This window comes from Thamnophis elegans, chromosome 2 (genome assembly GCF_009769535.1).
Source record: "Thamnophis elegans isolate rThaEle1 chromosome 2, rThaEle1.pri, whole genome shotgun sequence".
NCBI lineage: Eukaryota > Metazoa > Chordata > Lepidosauria > Squamata > Colubridae > Thamnophis > Thamnophis elegans.
In genome coordinates, this window is record NC_045542.1 from 2861838 (window position 1) to 2878810 (window position 16973).

The window sequence follows — 16973 nt, forward strand, 5'->3', positions numbered from 1 at the left end:
AACAAAGTTTTTCCACTTACCCCCCGTTTGAGGCTGCGGAAGGACGTGATGCGGGGTTTGACTGTCTTATTGATCTCGTTCAAACAGTAAGACAGAGGGTCACGGGTGAATTTGGGGGATGGAGGTCCATTGATGGCAGAGGAGGAGGAGGAGGCGGAAGATGAAGAGGAAGGGCAATTTATAGGGGAGAGGGGAGGGGTCGGGAGCTAGCGACAGATAAGGGCCATGAACAGGAAATAAAGGGGGAAAAAAAGACACACAAAAGGATGGGAAAAATATGTTGTAAGAAAATGAAAAGACACACATACGAAAAAAAATCCCCACCACCAGGAAAAAACACTACAGTACATTCCATCTATATTGCAAACGTCCTCCTAATAGAAAGGACTACATTGGCCGATAGTTGAGAAGGGCTGCTTTCAGTAGAAACAGCAGGTGACGTTGGCTACCACATTCGCCAGGCAAGGCAATAACTATAAATCCGCGCGGTCCAATATAACCGGAATGTACTGTAACAAAACCCAAGAATACACGGGGAAGAGACAACAGCACACAAGGCACAGAAACACCTGGCCACCAGGGAGCAAATGAAAAAAAAAGATGAGGGGTGTGGCAAGATGCAGAGCTGACTTGGCATTGGCATATCTCAGGGCAACATGGCATAGTTCCTTCCCCCCCTCCCCCTGCTCTCCCTTCCCCACCCCCACCCCAATCCCCAGTCTTGCAATCTGGCTCTCAAAATCTGTTATGTGGGAGGGCTAAATTGGCCGTAAGCTTCAAAGTTATCATCTGAAGACAATGTTAAGAGCCGAGGTGGCGCAGTGGTTAGGGTGCAGTACCGCAGGCCACTTCAGCTGACTGTTATCTGCAGTTCAGTGGTTCAAATCTCACCGGCTCAAAGGTTGACTCAGCCTTCCATCCTTCCGAGGTGGGTGAAATGAGGACCCAGACTGTGGGGGTGACATGCTGACTCTGTAAACCACTTAGAGAGGGCTGGAAGCCCTATGAAGCGGTATATAAGTCTGCTATTGCTATGTTAGTAGCCAAAGATGGAAAGCCTTTGAAGAGAGCCAGAGACTATTCCCGCGCAGCACTTCAGATCATGTATTTAACCCATCTCACTCCTTCAAGGCTTTGGGTCTTTTCCTGGGATGGTGCTACTGTTGCTCAACACCATTAAAAGTGCAGTGTGTTAAGGAGTTGCAGAGCGGTGCTGGACGAGCTCCTTCAGGCGCCCAGGAGTGCCCTATTGCCTTTTCATGGAAGGATCCACAGGTTTCAACAGAATCACCCATATGAGGAATTCTGAGAGTTGAAATCAGTGGTGGGATTCAAATAATTTAACAATCGGTTCTCTGCCTAATGCCCAGCTGAGTAGGTGGGGCTCGGTGGTCATGTGACTGTGTGGGCGTGGCCAACTCAAGGTCACTCAGGTCGATGGGCGCTTCGCCTTTGTTGTTACAATGGTAATAAGGGTTAACCGGAGAGGCAGTTTCTGTAAGCAGGGCAACAAAGATGAGGCTAGAAACAACACCAGAATGTTCCTTCCTGCCTTCCTTACAGGATTAGCCCTGTAAAGTGGAAAAAACAAAAGGAGATTTCTTCCAACAACCGGTTCTCCGAACTGCTTAGAAAGTTACCAACCGGTTCTCCCGAATAGGTGCAAACCGCCTGAATCCCACCACTGATTGAAATCCACATATCTGGAAGGTGCTTAGGCTAGAAGAAGCTGGTTATCTATCCAACCATCTATCTTCTTTCCAAGGTCAATACAGATCCATCTTTGCGGCAGCCAATTTAAGAGGGACATAGATATGGAAATGCCCTGTTCAGCTCAGAAGAACTTGTTCATTTTGCTTTAAAATCTCTTGAAGCACTGCTGACAAGATAAAATGCTCTAGGTAGGAGATAATAACCCAAATAGCATTGAGTTATGTTAGCAGGATGAGACTTGATCAAATCTCACCTCACATCTGAACTGGCCATATTTGCCTTAGGCAAGGCCTGCTTCCTCTCACCTCTTCTGGTAGTACAATAAAGACAATATGTAGTAGTAACTTAAGTTGTTTAGGCAACCAAAATGACTTACGTTTAATAATGTAAAGCTTTATCAATTATGTTTGCCAAAGCTTTGGTAATTATACCCACACTAAACAGGCAAACTTTACTTAATGTTGACTTGCAGGTTAAGGAATCCAACTGTTCTCTCATATAATTTATTAGAGAAAGAGAAAGTAATTTGAGACAGTTTATAAACTCCTCTAAAACACAGTAATCTAGAAAGTGAACTACCCTCCAGACGTGACCCGACAAATGCGCGCACGACAAAAGCGCGCCGATGAAACCACGGCGAGGAAACCGCGATGTCATAAACACGCCCACAACAACACGCCAACAAAACCGCACCCACAAAAGCGCGATTTAAGTGAGGTAAGGGTTAGGTTCAGGGTCGGTTTAGGGTTATTAGGTTGTTATTAGTTGTTCGTTGAAGGGCGCTTTTGTCGGCGCGCTGTTGTCGGCGCACTTCTGCGCTCATTCGTCGGCGCGATTTCGACCTTGCGGTTTTCTCTCCGCGGTTTCGTCGGCGCGCTTTTGCCGAGCGCGCCTTTGTCGGTGAACCCCCTCCAGGTTATCTCTTGTAGGCTCAAAAGCAGCTTAGCAAGCTCCTTGGGGTAGAATTCACGAATGGCGTTTTGTCTTTCCTGCCTCGAAGTCATTCGTGAATTGGCAAGGCAGTAAAGTCTACATATGCACAGAGGCAAGGAGGGCAGTAAGGAGCACATGGAAGAAACCATGCAGTAGGACAGTGGTTCTCAAACTTGGCAACTTAAGACTTGTGGACTTCAACTCCCAGAAGAGCTGGCTGGAGAATTCTGGGAGTTAAAGTCCACAAGTCTTAAAGTTGCCAAGTTTGGGAACCACTGCAGTAGGAGGACAGAGAAGTAGGCAAAGAAGAGGCCAATTACAGATGTGAGCAAAGGCTGTGGAGCTTTTGCGCAGCATCTGCATTGCAAGATTAATAGGAACAGATGAGGCTAAGAAAACATTTGCGCTCAGAGCTAAAAGGATAGGGGGTGGGAGAACACGTTCACTTCAGATATAAGGCAAGAGAGGTCCAGGACTCTCTAGATGGCGATGGGGGGAAAAGTGGGGGGAAAGAGGCCCTGTGTGGATGGGAAAAGGAGGCCTTTGGTAAAGCCCAGGCCGGCTGAATGAGTGTCCTCCCAAAGGATATGAAAGAACCTCTGGGGAAAATTAGCAAGAAGCGAAATGAGAGCTTCCTGAAGCAGCCCTTGGCCTCTGACATCATCCTCTCCAGCACATGAGCCCACGGGGTCATCTAGGGACTACGGGGGAAAAGGACAGGGGCAGCTGGGAATGGCTTCTTGGAATATGCCGTCCTAGGGGCAGCCTTCCAAGGCCTCCACAGTGGAGGCTTGAGCAACAGGAGACTGATGAGATCCAGTGGCGGAGAGGGAAGGGATGTTCTAGCTAAGGCCCTCTCCAGCCGCAGATGTAATAGCCAAGCTCTTATCTTGGCCCCAGATTTTTCCTGAGCAGCGTTGATTTGGCTCAGAAAGCCAGAAAACCAAGCTCTTTCATGAGGACTAGTGCGAACAGCTGGAAAGAAGAAAGAAGTCAGCCAGGGAATGAATGGAGATAGCCATGAGTGCTAGTATGGCAGCTTGCAGGCTTCCACAGGGTATTTCGGCTGAGAGATCGGTTCCACCACAAAACCGCGGTAGACTAAAGCGCGCTCGACGAAAGCGCGTACGTGACGTCATCACAGCGCGACGAAAACAGCACGCTGTGAGCCGGAAAATTAAAATTAACGCGTAAATCTAAGCCTAACCCCCCCAAACCTAACCCTAAACCTAACCCTAAGCCTAACCCTAAGCCTAACCCTAAACCTAACCCTTAACCTAACCCTAACGCTTAACGTAACCCTAACCCTAACCCTAACCCTTACCTTTATGTGAATCGGCTTACTTTAAAAGCGCTTTTTAAAGCGCCCTTTTTCTTTCTCGTCGCGCTGCTGATGACGTCACCTACGCGCTTTAATCGGGCGCGCTTTAGTGGACCGCGGTTTTGACGTGCCCCGGAGAGATCTGCTGCGGCAGGCCAGCAGCCTGAAAGTCAGGGGCAATTAAATGCAACAGAGCTTCTGTGGAAATCCAGGATTTCAGAGTAACGTTCACACACAGCAACAACATTGTGATTATCCTTTCCCTTCCCCTCTATTCCTGCCCCCCCCAATACTGCTGGTTTGTGGATCCAGGAGATATTAAGAGAGGAATGGCAGAAGGCCAATCGTTCTCAATTCGCTTCAGGAAGTCTGCCAGCCCTCTATATCGACTCTCACCTTATTCTTCCTGCTGAAGAGCCAGCGTTTCCCCTTGTTCTTGCCGAGCAGTCGGGGATCCAGACGGCCGTCCAGGGTGCCCCGCGGAGTTCCCAGGCTGCTATCGGAAGAGGTGCGATTCATGGCTGGCTGAAGTCTTCAAAATCCATGTCTCCTGGCCTCTCAAACCTGATTTGTGCAGTTCGATCAACATTTGCGAGTCCTAACGGGTGAAAAAGCATCCTTGTGAAGATGAACAGGGAAAAGCTCACCCAAAAAACTGTCAACCCCAGCCCTCACTGAGCCCACAAGAGAGATTAGTAGCAAACTCCATATTGACCAAGAATGGATCTAAGAGCGCCAATTCTAAGAGCCAAGGGTGGCGCAGTGGTTACGGTGCAGCACTGCAGGCCACTTCAGCTGACTGTTATCTGCAGCTCGGCGGTTCTAATCTCACCGGCTCAAGGTTGACTCAGCCTTCCATCCTTCCGAGGTGGGTGAAATGAGGAGCCAGATTGTGGGGGCGATGTGCTGACTCTGTAAACCGCTTAGAGAGGGCTGAAATCCCCATGAAGCGGTATATAAGTCTAACTGCTATTGCTATTGCTAATCTCACCGGCTCAAGGTTGACTCAGCCTTCCATCCTTCCGAGGTGGGTGAAATGAGGACCCAGACTGTGGGGGCGATATGCTGACTCTGTAAACCGCTTAGAGAGGGCTGAAATCCCATGAAGCGGTATATACCGTATATACTCGAGTATAGGCCGACCCGAATATAAGCCGAGGCACCTAATTTTACCACAAAAACTGGAAAAGTTATTGACTCGAGTATAAGCTAGGGTGGGAAATGCAGCAGCTACCGGTAAATTTCAAAAATAAAATAGATACCAATAATGTTTTTGAATATTTATTCAAAGAAAACAGTAAACTAGCGGTGTATTCAATGAAATACTTCACTCACCTCATGATGCTGATGTCCCGCTGTGATGATGATGTCCCGTGCAGCCGCGGGAGCGATGTCCCGCCTCCTATGACACACGGCACAGTGATTCCTATCATTGGATCACTGTACCAGAGGAGGTGGGACATCGCTATGTGGCTGCTTGCCATAACAAGGAGGAGGTGGGACATCGTTGCAGAGCGGCAGGAGGGGGAGGAAGGGGAATCGTAAGACAGCCCTGCATTACATTAGAAGGTGAGGAGGGGGGATGGTGCGGTGCGCGCTGCGCGGCAAACTGACACAGAGGGAGGGGAAACTCACAGGGGCACTGGGCCATTCACGAGTGTCACCCGCGGCATGGCCCCCGCCCCTTTTTCTCCCCATTTCGGGCAAATTTTTCACTGACTCGAGTATAAGCCGAGGCGGCTTTTTTCAGCCCAAAAAGTGGGGCTGAAAACTAGGCTTATACTCGAGTATATACAGTAAGTCTAACTGCTATTGCTATTGCTAATTCAGTCATGCAGTCGTGAGAGTGGCTTAAATGTAACTTCTCAGTAAAGGTCAAAGAACAGATTGAATAATTTTTAATTAAACAAAATAAATTATCCTTCCTGACGCCTGTCCACAGGACTGTTTCTGAGCACAACCATAATTCAAAGGCAGAAAACACCTTTGTCGGCAACAACCCCCCTTCCCCCCCTCCCCTACCTTCCCCAGGCAAAGGATATTAGGTACCCCTGTTGGAAAGAGTTGGGGTTAACAGAAAATCCACATTCTTTCCAGCCTCTGCCACACGGGGATGAATAAGATGTCTTCAGATACCTACATTTTTTTCATCGACCAGCTCTGCCGCTGCCTTCATGCCCTCCAGGCATTTGCCGATGATTGGGCATGACTGCTGTGCTATCTCTGAAAAAAATGCTGTAGCCCCCCTTGAGCGCCGCGGTCCGTCTTTCGTCCATCCTCTGCATCTTCTAGAAAGCAAGCAAGAAGAAAAAAAGAGGACTCAACAATCATTGAGATATGAGGATTATTCACAATACCCAATTGCTGTTGTTTTAGATAACACCACGGGGTACTTGAGAGATCCGCCTGCTCGCCAATTACCTCCCACAGACCATTAGATCTCACAGGGCGGCTCCTCCGGGTGCATCTACCAGCCATGCCACCTGGCTATACCCAGGGGAGGGGCCTTCTCTGTGGCAGCTCCGGCCCTCTGGAATGAACTCCCTGCAGGGATTCGGACCCTCACCCTCTCCAGGCCTTCCGAAAAGCCGTCAAAACCTGGCTTTGCCGGCAGGCCTGGGGGTTGATGAGTTCCCTCCCCCTCTCGACATGTATGGTTGTGCGACTATTTGTCCACTTTTATTATTTGTATTTGTCTTTTTATGTTCCCCCTTTTTTTCCCCCTTTGAATTGTTCGCCGCCCTGAGTCCTCCCGGAGAAGGGCGGCATACAAATACTAAAATACCACCCATACCATATTTCTTTTTTCCCAATATATTTTTATTATTTTATATTTCAAACAATGCAGTAGCGCGAAATCAGAGTGACTATACATTCACATATATACAGCTGGTCACAATTATTGACAATTAGCCTACTTAGCAATAGCAGTTAGCAATAGCAGTTCGACTTATATACACTTCATGGGGCTTTCAGCCCTCTCTAAGCAGTTTACAGAGTCAGCATATGCCCCCAACAACAATCCGGGTCCTCATGTACTTAATACATTATCATCTTTCTGTGCAATCACAATAGATACAGTTTTTTCCAGTCTTGTCACCTTGTCTTATACCAGTCATAAAATCTGTTCAGACTTCAAAATATTCTGATTCCCCCTTTATTTTTAAGTTCAAGAGTGAGCCTTATCTGCTTTTGCACAGGCCAACTCTTTTCTGATATATCTAGCTCTGATGGTGGTTTTCTTTTTTCCAATATTGTGCATAAGTTATGCGCGCCGCAGTTAGTACATGAATATTAAATAAGTGTATCTTTCTTAAACCCCTCTGGTATTATACCTAGGAGAAAGTTTTCCGGTTTAAACAAGATTTGGTCTCCCACCATTTGTTCTAACCTGATTGAGTCATTTTCCAATAATTTTTTGCCTCATTGCACGTCCACCACATATGATAAAAAGTTTTTACACTTCCAACAATTTGGATCCAGATTTTTAAACATTTTGGATCCACGGGAGACTTTCTTATTCACAAAATAGTAGCCACAATGGGTGTGGTCAGTCACTAACAAGTTGACAAGAAAGCTAAGCTGGACCCCAAATAGTCTCAAACACCACTGTAATGTTTCTGAGACCCTCAGGTGTTTCTGCAAGAATTATAACATTAATACTAGGGAGAATGATGCTTTGCACTGCAGCACAAGAGTGATTTCCCAAACACTTTTTAATTAAAGACTACAGAGCATGTATGAGCCCTATACATGCAAGGCAGCCCTTGAAGAGCATTTGGAGACTCTCACTTGTCCAGAATGCAGCGCGCGAGCGATTGTGGGATACCTCGATACACCCACGTTACACCTATCCTCCGCGAGCTGCACTGGCTTCCAATCGGTCTCCAGATACGCTTCAAGGTGCTAGTTATCACTTATAAAGCCCTTCATGGTATTGGACCTGGGTACTTGAGAGACCGCCTGCTGCCAATTACCTCCCAAAGACCCATTAGATCGCACAGGGTCGGCCTCCTCCGGGTTCCGTCTACCAGCCAATGCCATCTGGCTACGACCCGGGGGAGGGCCTTCTCTGTAGCAGCTCCGGTCCTTTGGAACGAACTCCCCGCGGAGATTCGGACCCTCACCTCTCTCCAGGCCTTCCGAAAAGCCGTCAAAACCTGGCTGTGTCGGCAGGCCTGGGGTTGATGAGCTCCCTCCCCTCTCGACAGGTGTGGTTGTTGGCTATCTTAAATGCTTGTCTTGTATTTGTGTGTTCCCTTTCCCGCTTGAGTTGTTCGCCGCCCTGAGTCCCTTTTGGGAATAGGGCGGCATATAAATAAAACAAACCTCAAACCTATGTGTGAGTTGGCTCAAGACTTGGGCTCCCCCTCATCCTAATTAACACCTACACAAAACCATTGGGAGAGGTCATCTGTCAGTTCTGGATGTCTCATCAGTGAGGAGATGATACCCAGGACTGGGCAGGAGATACCATGGATGCTTCAATTCAGTGTCTTCAGGTTATGGCTACCTATAGCTGGACCGGACAAAAGTTATGATCCCCCTGGCCTCCTCCCTCCTGGGGGACCCACCTGAAGGGGGCAGGCAAGCTGCCACAGCTTCGCTGAGAAGACATTTCTGAGAAGAGAAACTTCTCCAGTCCGGTTGCGGCCGAGCTGGTGGAGCGCCTGTGCGATCGGAGCAACCGCGTGGTTCACCTGCACTGGCTGTCTCCCTGGCGACGGGTGGGCGGTTGCAGATGCTCCAACAGCTCGGGTGCAGCAGACCGAAGATGTTTGTGCGGCACTGGCAGGCAGGTTCTAGGACGTCTGCCCGCCAGTAAGGGACCTCCCCGGACAGCGCAAACTACTGCCTGTCTCCCCGTGCTCAGGAAAGCAATTCCGTTTAAGTCCTTTGCTGGCAGGCAGGTTCTAGGACGCCCGCCCGCCAGTAAGGGACCTCCACGGACAGCGCTTTTCTGAGCACGGGGAGACGGACAGGGCAGGAGTTCTGGAACTTACTTCCGGGTCCACCAGTGGAACCTCCTCTCACCGGATCGGTAAATTTTACCATCCAGTTCTCCCGATCCGGTGCGAACTGGCAGAAACCCACCACTGCTACCTATCTACCTAACTACTCTCCCTCCCTCCTGTATTTCTCTCTCTTTCTCTCCCTCTCTCTCCTCTATCTACCTACCTACTTTTTAAAAAAATTGCCTCTTCAAAACCTTGGTGCATCTTATACTCCGGTGCGTCTTATACTCCGAAAAATACGGTATATGCTCTACGGTCAGTTATATTCTCTGCTTTGGTCCACAGAGACCATCTGGCTTGCCAGTCAGTAACAAGGGCGAAGACCTCCTTAGGAGAATACCACCACGAGGAAACATTTTCTGGTAGGAAGTATGGCTGTTTCTCCACTTTTAAGACCCGCTTCTTCACGTGAGCATCTGCGCAGGAAGGACTCTTCTACAGATGTTATTAGCCCAAGAGGGATTTAGTGATCAAGATCGGTTACAATTACTGATCACCACAGCACCTTTCGGGCAACGGACCGAGACCCTGGTGGGAAAAAAGACTCTAGTTTTATGAGTCTGGATGAGGGAGCAATTTTAGGACCTCTGATGCTGATCCCTTGAGTTTAGCTGTTTGATTAATTCTTAGATCTGTATCTATTGTTCGCCTTTCAGATTATGGTTATTTTAGAAGCACTTAAGAGTGGATCAGTGGTGGGTTTCAAAAATTGTTGGAACCTACTCTGTGAGTGTGGCCTCCTTTATGGGAGTGGCTTGCCACCCATGTGATCAGATGGGAGTGGCTTGCCGCCCATGTGACCGGATATGAAATTATGAATTAGTACTTAGGTCGGTCCAAGTAGCTATTCAGAAACTCTGGCATTGAAGCATGCAAGTCTTAAAGCTGTCAAGTTACAAGATCCTTGCCAGTGGTGGGTTTCAAATTTTTTTGGAACCTCTTCTGTAGGTATGTGGCCTGCTTTCCGGGTCCACTGGTGGAACCTCTTCTAACCGGTTTGGTAGATTTGACGAACCGGTTCTACCGAATAGGTGCGAACTGGTAGGAACCCACCTCTGGAGTGGATGATTTACTATCTTTATTTCACAATCATTATTACTGCTTGTACAAACTACTCCAAGGGACTGCTTAATCTAGAAAAGGATACATCGATTCAGGAGGGGGGAAAAAAATGTAGAAACTGCTTAGAGACTTACGTTGAAGATCTGTGGCATCTCCAGAAAGTAAAACTGGTTCTGATTGTGATTGAACTTCTGAAGATACGAAGCATATTCATTTTTGCTCTCCTCAGCCATGTGACTTCGCAGGTTGGCTTGCTGCTTGGCCTGGGAAAAGTGAGGAGAGGAAGACCGTATTTCAAGCAAAAGCCACAAGCGAAGAATACAATCCAGCTCTGAATTTTCTTTACGCAAGTAGGCACTTTAAGCAATCTCGTTCTTTAATTTGATGGCCCTCAGTAGCAAATGATCATCTGGGTGGAAACAAGAACACTCTAGTTTCTACCAGTTAGAACTAAGGGCCACTTTCTTCAGGTGCTCCAAACCCCCAATCTGAAGTGCTTTAACACTCCCCAATAAAGTTTTGAACAATGTGGGACAAATTCTGGAAACGGAGCTTTTTTCCAAAAAACTTTTTAACTTCCCCCTCAAAAGAACTAGAAGTGACTTATGTATCATTTCCCAAGATGCCTCCTCTCTGGAAGATGCAAGGAATGCTTTGATAATAGGTTGCTGTTGTTGGTACTTTGGGGGTGAGGGGGGGGGTAGCTGGCATAAACTGGCATCACTGGCATTGGCATTGAAGAGCCGAGGTGGCACAGTGGTTAATGCAGCACTGCAGGCTACTTCAGCTGACTGCAGTTCTGCAGTTCGGCTGTTCAAATCTCACCGGCTCAGGGTTGATTCAGCCTTCCATCCTTCCGAGGTGGGTGAAATGAGGACCCGGATTGTTGTTGGGGGCGATATGCTGACTCTGTAAACCGCTTAGAGAGGGCTGAAAGCCCTATGAAGCAGTATATGTCTAACTGCTATTGTTATTGTTATTGTTATTGCTATTGCTAGATAGATAGATAGATAGATAGATAGATAGATAGATAGATAGATAGATAGATAGATAGATGATAGATAGATAGATACATAGATAGATAGATAAGAGCTGAGGTGGCGCAGTGGTTAGGGTGCAGTACTGCAGGCCACTTCAGGTGACTGCTATCTGCAGTTCGGCGGTTCTAATCTCACCGGCTCAGGGTTGACTCAGCCTTCCATCCTTCCGAGGTGGGTAAAATGAGGACCCGGATTGTTGTTGGGGGCGATTTGCTGACTCTGTAAACCGCTTAGAGAGGGCTGAAAGCCCTATGAAGCGGTAGATAAGTCTAACTGCTATTGCTATCATTCTTTCTCTCCAAAACTTTCCCCCCCGAGATATGCCTCAGGTTTTATGACTTACTAGGGAAACAAGCCATCGTTTGCTTAGAATCCTAATGCCAGCATAACCAGCAGAAAGTTCCAACAGCCGAGCTCCATTCCTGGGCTTTAGCACAAATGACTCAGGATCTTAATCATTGCTTCCATTACAAGAAGTCCTCATAACTACCCCATGGGGCCGGGAAGCAGCGGCCCCGTCCAGATGCTGACCTTCTCCACATCTGCCTTGGTGGTGTTGATGTCCTGATCCAGCTTCTCTGCATTCAGCACAGCTTTCTCAGCCTCTCGGCAGTCCCGTTCAAACTTGCGCTTACTCTGTGAAGAAAAGCACCAGAGGGTCACCCTTGCCTGCAGCGCATTGCTATGCCTTCCCCTCGTGACCCAACAAAAGCGCGAACGTCAAAAGCGTGCCGACAAAACCGCAGCGCTAAAACCGTGATGTCAAAAGCGCGTCGACAACAGCGCGCTGACAACAGCACGCCGACAGAAGCGCGATTTAAGTTAAGGTAAGGTTTAGGGTTAGGTTTAGGGTTAGGTTACAGCGCGCTTCTGTCAGCGCGCTGTTGTCGGCGCGCTTCAGCGCTCATTTGTCGGCGTGGTTTTGTCGGCGCGGTTTTGTCACCGCGGTTTAGTCAGGCGCGCTTTTGTCGTTTGCGCATTTGTGGTGGAACCCCTTCCCCTGAGTGGGAATGACTTGAAATAAGATTTCGGTAACAGACTCATCACTTGAGCTACGGACAATCACTGCACAGCCTTGATTTGGATTAGCCGTTCTGAGGTTTTTAAATAAGAACTGGAAAAAGGATGAGGGGTTCTGTTTCTGATCTTTAAAAGCGTGCTTAAAAAGAGGTTCAGACTCTTATATCTCACGATATACACAGAAGTGTTTCGAAAGAGAACTGATGTTGTCAACTGGAGGATCTTTGGCAAGTACTTAAGCAATTACCTTCAAAAACTGCAATAATGGAAGAATCACTTCAGCTACTCACTTTTCCCCACTAGATTAGACCTAATCTGTAGATACGCTATTGGTGAGAATAAACTACCTTTTGGTTTTAAGCAAGAAGATGTTGATGTTGATGTTTGATGTTTAATAAATTTATAGGCCGCCCAATCCCGAAGGACTCCGGGCGGTTTACAACAATACATTTAAAAATAGAAGTTAAAAGCACAAAAACATAAATTAAAAAGACCACAACATACACCCAATCTAATCGGGGCTGGAACTCAAACATGAGTTCAACAGTCCGGGGCCTGCCGGAATAGCCAGGTCTTAAGAGCCTTTCGGAAGGCCATGAGAGTGGGTAGGGTCCGGATCTCTGGGGCCAGTTTATTCCAGAGGGTCGGAGCGGCTACAGAGAAGACCCTCCCCCAGGTGGTTGCCAGCCGACATTGTCTGGCTGACGGCACCCAGAGAAGGCCCTCCCTGTGCAATCTTATCGGTCGTTGGGAAGTATGTGGCAGAAGATGGTCTCGCAGATATCCGGGTCCTAGGCCACGAAGAGGAGGAAGTTAACTAACTGAAATGTCTGGTTTAGCCCTTTTATTTGTCCCATCAACTTCTATCCATGTCTTCCAAGATTAGATTTAAGGAAAAGGTTCGACCTGCTAGGAATGAAGGGTTCTACATTGGCCTCTACCCCAACTCAGGAAGCAAACAGAACTAATCTAGGTAGAACAAAGAAGAAAGAGCAGCAGTGGTATTATATACTCTGAGTTTGGAAAGACAACTTTTTGTTCAATGGGGATGTTTAGCCTACACATGGACACACATGAGGTGCACAGTTTTGTACTTTATGAAAATTTGGTGCTTTGAATTGAAATATTCAATCATAGGAACATTTATTTTGATCATGCAGAAAGACACACCCTGAAAACATTAAACATTGACAAGAGTTGCTACTGTTTTCTGTTTATGTTAGTCACACCACATAAGTGAAACACAATCCTAGAGAAAGACTTTGCTTTTGCCTCTGAAAAGCTCTACTCTACTTTAATCAGGGTTTTCTCCCTAGAAAACTAACTCAATGATTATTATTTTTATCAATACACAAAACTCTATGGCAGCTTCCCCTACTTCTGTGCTAAGATGGGTTGAACTACAACTGCCTTACACGTTACCCTTGTCTGAGATTACAGGGTGACGGATGTAGCACATCTGGAGGGCATCGGGTTGGGAAAAGTGAGATCAGAAAGTCTTGGAAAATGTCCAAAACAGAACTGCTTTCTAGGACCAAGAGCCTAAAGTTCCTCCTCTCCCTTGACATGCACTCTGGATGTTTTCACTGTTTCCTTGTATGCATGAATTCTCCGAGGAATTTTAAAAGATTGGATAGAGGAATTGTTGCTGGAATTAAAAAAAGACTCCATTTATTTTCCAAGCAATGTTTCCATCCATGTTTGGAGACCTCTGGGGGGGAAACAGTGTCCTCCACAGCTGTGATCCTGCTTGAAATATGAATCAAGCAAACAGGCTTTCAGTTTTCAAAGGCAAAAATACAGAATCCTCAACAACTAGCACACAACCTGAATGTTAATCTAAACTGCTAAGGGAAAATCAGGACTCACATTTTCAAGTTGCTTGAAGGAATTTTCTAGCTGTTGTTGAGCCCTTCGGCCTTCTTGCAGATACTGGGAAGTGAAAAGGAATTTAAAAGAAAATCATTATGAAAAGTTCTTCAACTCCCAACTCATTGAGTCTCCCTCCCCAAATCATTAGATGACAATAATACTCCAATAAGTAAAACATTCACAACCCCAGAAATCAACCTCAAAGAGCTTTTCAACATCAAATGGCTTTGTGGCTTCTTTTACATCAAAGTTGGCTTTTGCTCTCACAAAATATTTTTCATTTACATATTTTATCTCCATGGATATCTATAACTAAAATTCCAAAAATAGAAAAATGAGAGGGGGGGGGGGGATATTTAAGGAATATCTAAACATGAAACCCCCAAGGTGAATGAGAGAATCCTGCACTGATAATATCCTAAGAATATCTATAATTCATGCATTCTTCCAGATCTGAGATCTAATACCACTGAGATGGAGATACATATAAGTTACTCTTTAAATAAATGATAAAAAATAAATATTTAAATACTGCATTAACAATATACCTGAACAGCAAATTGTGAATAATTGTCATTAAAACTTTTTCCTAGCCACTCAAATTCTCAGAGACCCAAAGGCAACTTTGCCAAGAGAGGAGTTTGGCAACAAGATTCATGACAAGGAATCAGAAATCCTATCAATTCAGAAAAGAATCGTTTTCTGGGAAGTTCTTGGAACCATTCCTCTTTATTTTACAGTAATAATGAATGTGTTGCTATAATTTCTACATGGAAGCATTATTTAAATTTGAACACACCAGAAGACGAGATAGATTCTACCATTGCACTGCAGAAACATTTCTGAGAGCAAAATCACACAATGACAACTTGTGCCTTTGGAGAGCTGTAATTGGAATTCTTGCATCTTTAAAATAAATAGCTGCAGTTTCTCTTCAACTTGCCACCAGGCAAGCATTTTTTGAAATTTCCATAAATTAGAAAGCATTATCCCAATCAGCCGTTGCATGCCAAAATTGAGTTGAATTGAATTTATTGCATTTATATGCCGCCCTTTTCCCCGAAGGGGACTCAGGGCGGCTCACAATCCAAGTCAGGGAAGGGGGTACAGATAAGGGATAAAAAAGACGAACAGAATAATACACAATTTAAAAGCACACAACAACCATACCATTTGAGGGGGGGGGGCAAAAGCTCTTTAGCTCCAGGCCTGTCGGAACAGCCAGGTTTTAAGGGCTTTGCGGAAGGCAAAATAAAACAACATTATAAACGTTCCTGGGCTTTCATTGTTTTGAAGATGTGGATATACTCCTTGGATATGATTATTCTACACTATCATGCTCCTATTTATAAAACTCAGTGCCTCTGTGAAAGGTAAGGGTGACCACTGTGTTTGTGGTGCAATCAGAACATTGCGTGTGTCGAAGTTGTTCTAACGCAAACCAAAGATGCCTTTTAAAAAACAAGTTGACATCCTATTCTTATGCATGCCAGTGCTGTGTGTGAGGTCATTTAAGGTGGTTCTGACAAGTGTCGTCGGCATCTTCATATCCGGTCACATGGGCAGCAAGCCACTCCCACCCGGTCACATGGGAGGCAAGCCACTCCCACAAAGGAGGCCACACCCACAGAGTAGGTTTGAACAATTTTTGAAACCCGCCACTGATGTGGATCATAAAGGACATAATCAAGAAGTGGTGAAAAAAAAATCACGATTCATTTTAGGGCAATAAAGCAGACTTCGAAGCTATGATTTGTTATCTTATTTACTGAAACTGTGGCTTATTGCAGCCTGCAAGCTGAAACACACAACTTGTTTATTGTTTCCTGCTTTGTCCTAAGGTTTTTTTATGTCCTGCCAAAGTTTCTTAATAGAGGTGCAAGACAAAAACAGTTAAAAGGAGAGGAGAAACCAACCAGAAATTGGTCAAATAGCATATTTACTTTTGTGAAAAAGTTACTGTGGCCTATTTAACAAATTAGTGTTTAATGCAATATGCAAGCACCATAAATATCTGGAAAAACAAACTCTAGTTGTCAAAAGGAGCAATTAGCAACAACAACAACAACAGGGAAGTAGCAGGGAAGGTCTCCATGAATGACAGATCTTCAAAAAGGAGTGAATTGAAAACCAGTCTTTACAGACACCAAATTCTCAGTAGAAGGTCAACAATAAAGATGCAGAGGAACTTTGGCAACTCTCAAGCCAAAGTCATAAGGTATCAAAGCCTGATGTTTGTCCCCCGCCTTACTAGCTGAACTACCATTCTGGATGACTTGCTGCCACAGTTCATTTCCCAACAATTTTACCTCACCGCGGTGACCCCACATGTATATTGTTTTTTCCCCCTTATATTCTCATTACTATTATTATTACTATTTTTTCTTTAAAACTAGGATATGTCAAGCATATTGACATGTAGAGGAAATACACCAAGGAGAGGAGGAGTGGGAAACAGAAGGGAGAAGAAAGATGGGAAGAGAGGGATAGGAGAGAGGGTAAGGGGGGGGAAGATGAAGATGAGGATAAGGAGGAGTGGAATGAAGAAAGAGGAGAAGGAGAAAGGAAGGGGAAGTAGAGTAGGAAAGGAGGATGGAGGGAAGAAAGGAGGTAGGAGAGAGGTAGAAGAAAGAGATGTATGGAGAGCAGAAGAGCTAATAATGGGTTTTTATCTTTTTGGATTATTTTTCTTTAAAACTAGGATATGTTAAGTATATTGATATGGAAGCGGAAATACACCAATGAGAGGAAGAGTGGGAAACAGAAGGGAGAAGATGGGAAGAGAGGGATAGGAGAGAGGGTAAGGGGGGAAGATGAGGAGGATAAGGAGGAGTGGAATGAAGAGAGAGGAGAAGGAGAAAGGAAGGGGAAGTAGAGTAGAAAAGGATGACGGAGGGAAGAAAGGAGGTAGGAGAGAGGTAGAAGAAAGAGGTGTATGGAGAGCAGAGGAGCTAATAATGGGTTTTTATCTTTTTGGATTATTTTTCTTTAAAACTA

The 16973-nt window shown here is 45.8% G+C and overlaps 1 protein-coding gene across 1 annotated transcript in view; it reads right to left on the reverse strand.

Moving 5' to 3' along the window:
• Window positions 1–16973, reverse strand: part of TRIP10 (thyroid hormone receptor interactor 10) — a 94361-nt gene that overhangs the window by 19027 nt on the left and 58361 nt on the right. Inside the window, 9 exon segments of the mRNA XM_032210981.1 lie at window positions 21–206; window positions 4364–4485; window positions 4488–4532; window positions 4535–4565; window positions 6108–6197; window positions 6199–6255; window positions 10179–10307; window positions 11616–11720; window positions 13974–14036. Coding sequence (XP_032066872.1) covers window positions 21–206; window positions 4364–4485; window positions 4488–4532; window positions 4535–4565; window positions 6108–6197; window positions 6199–6255; window positions 10179–10307; window positions 11616–11720; window positions 13974–14036 — 828 coding nt within the window.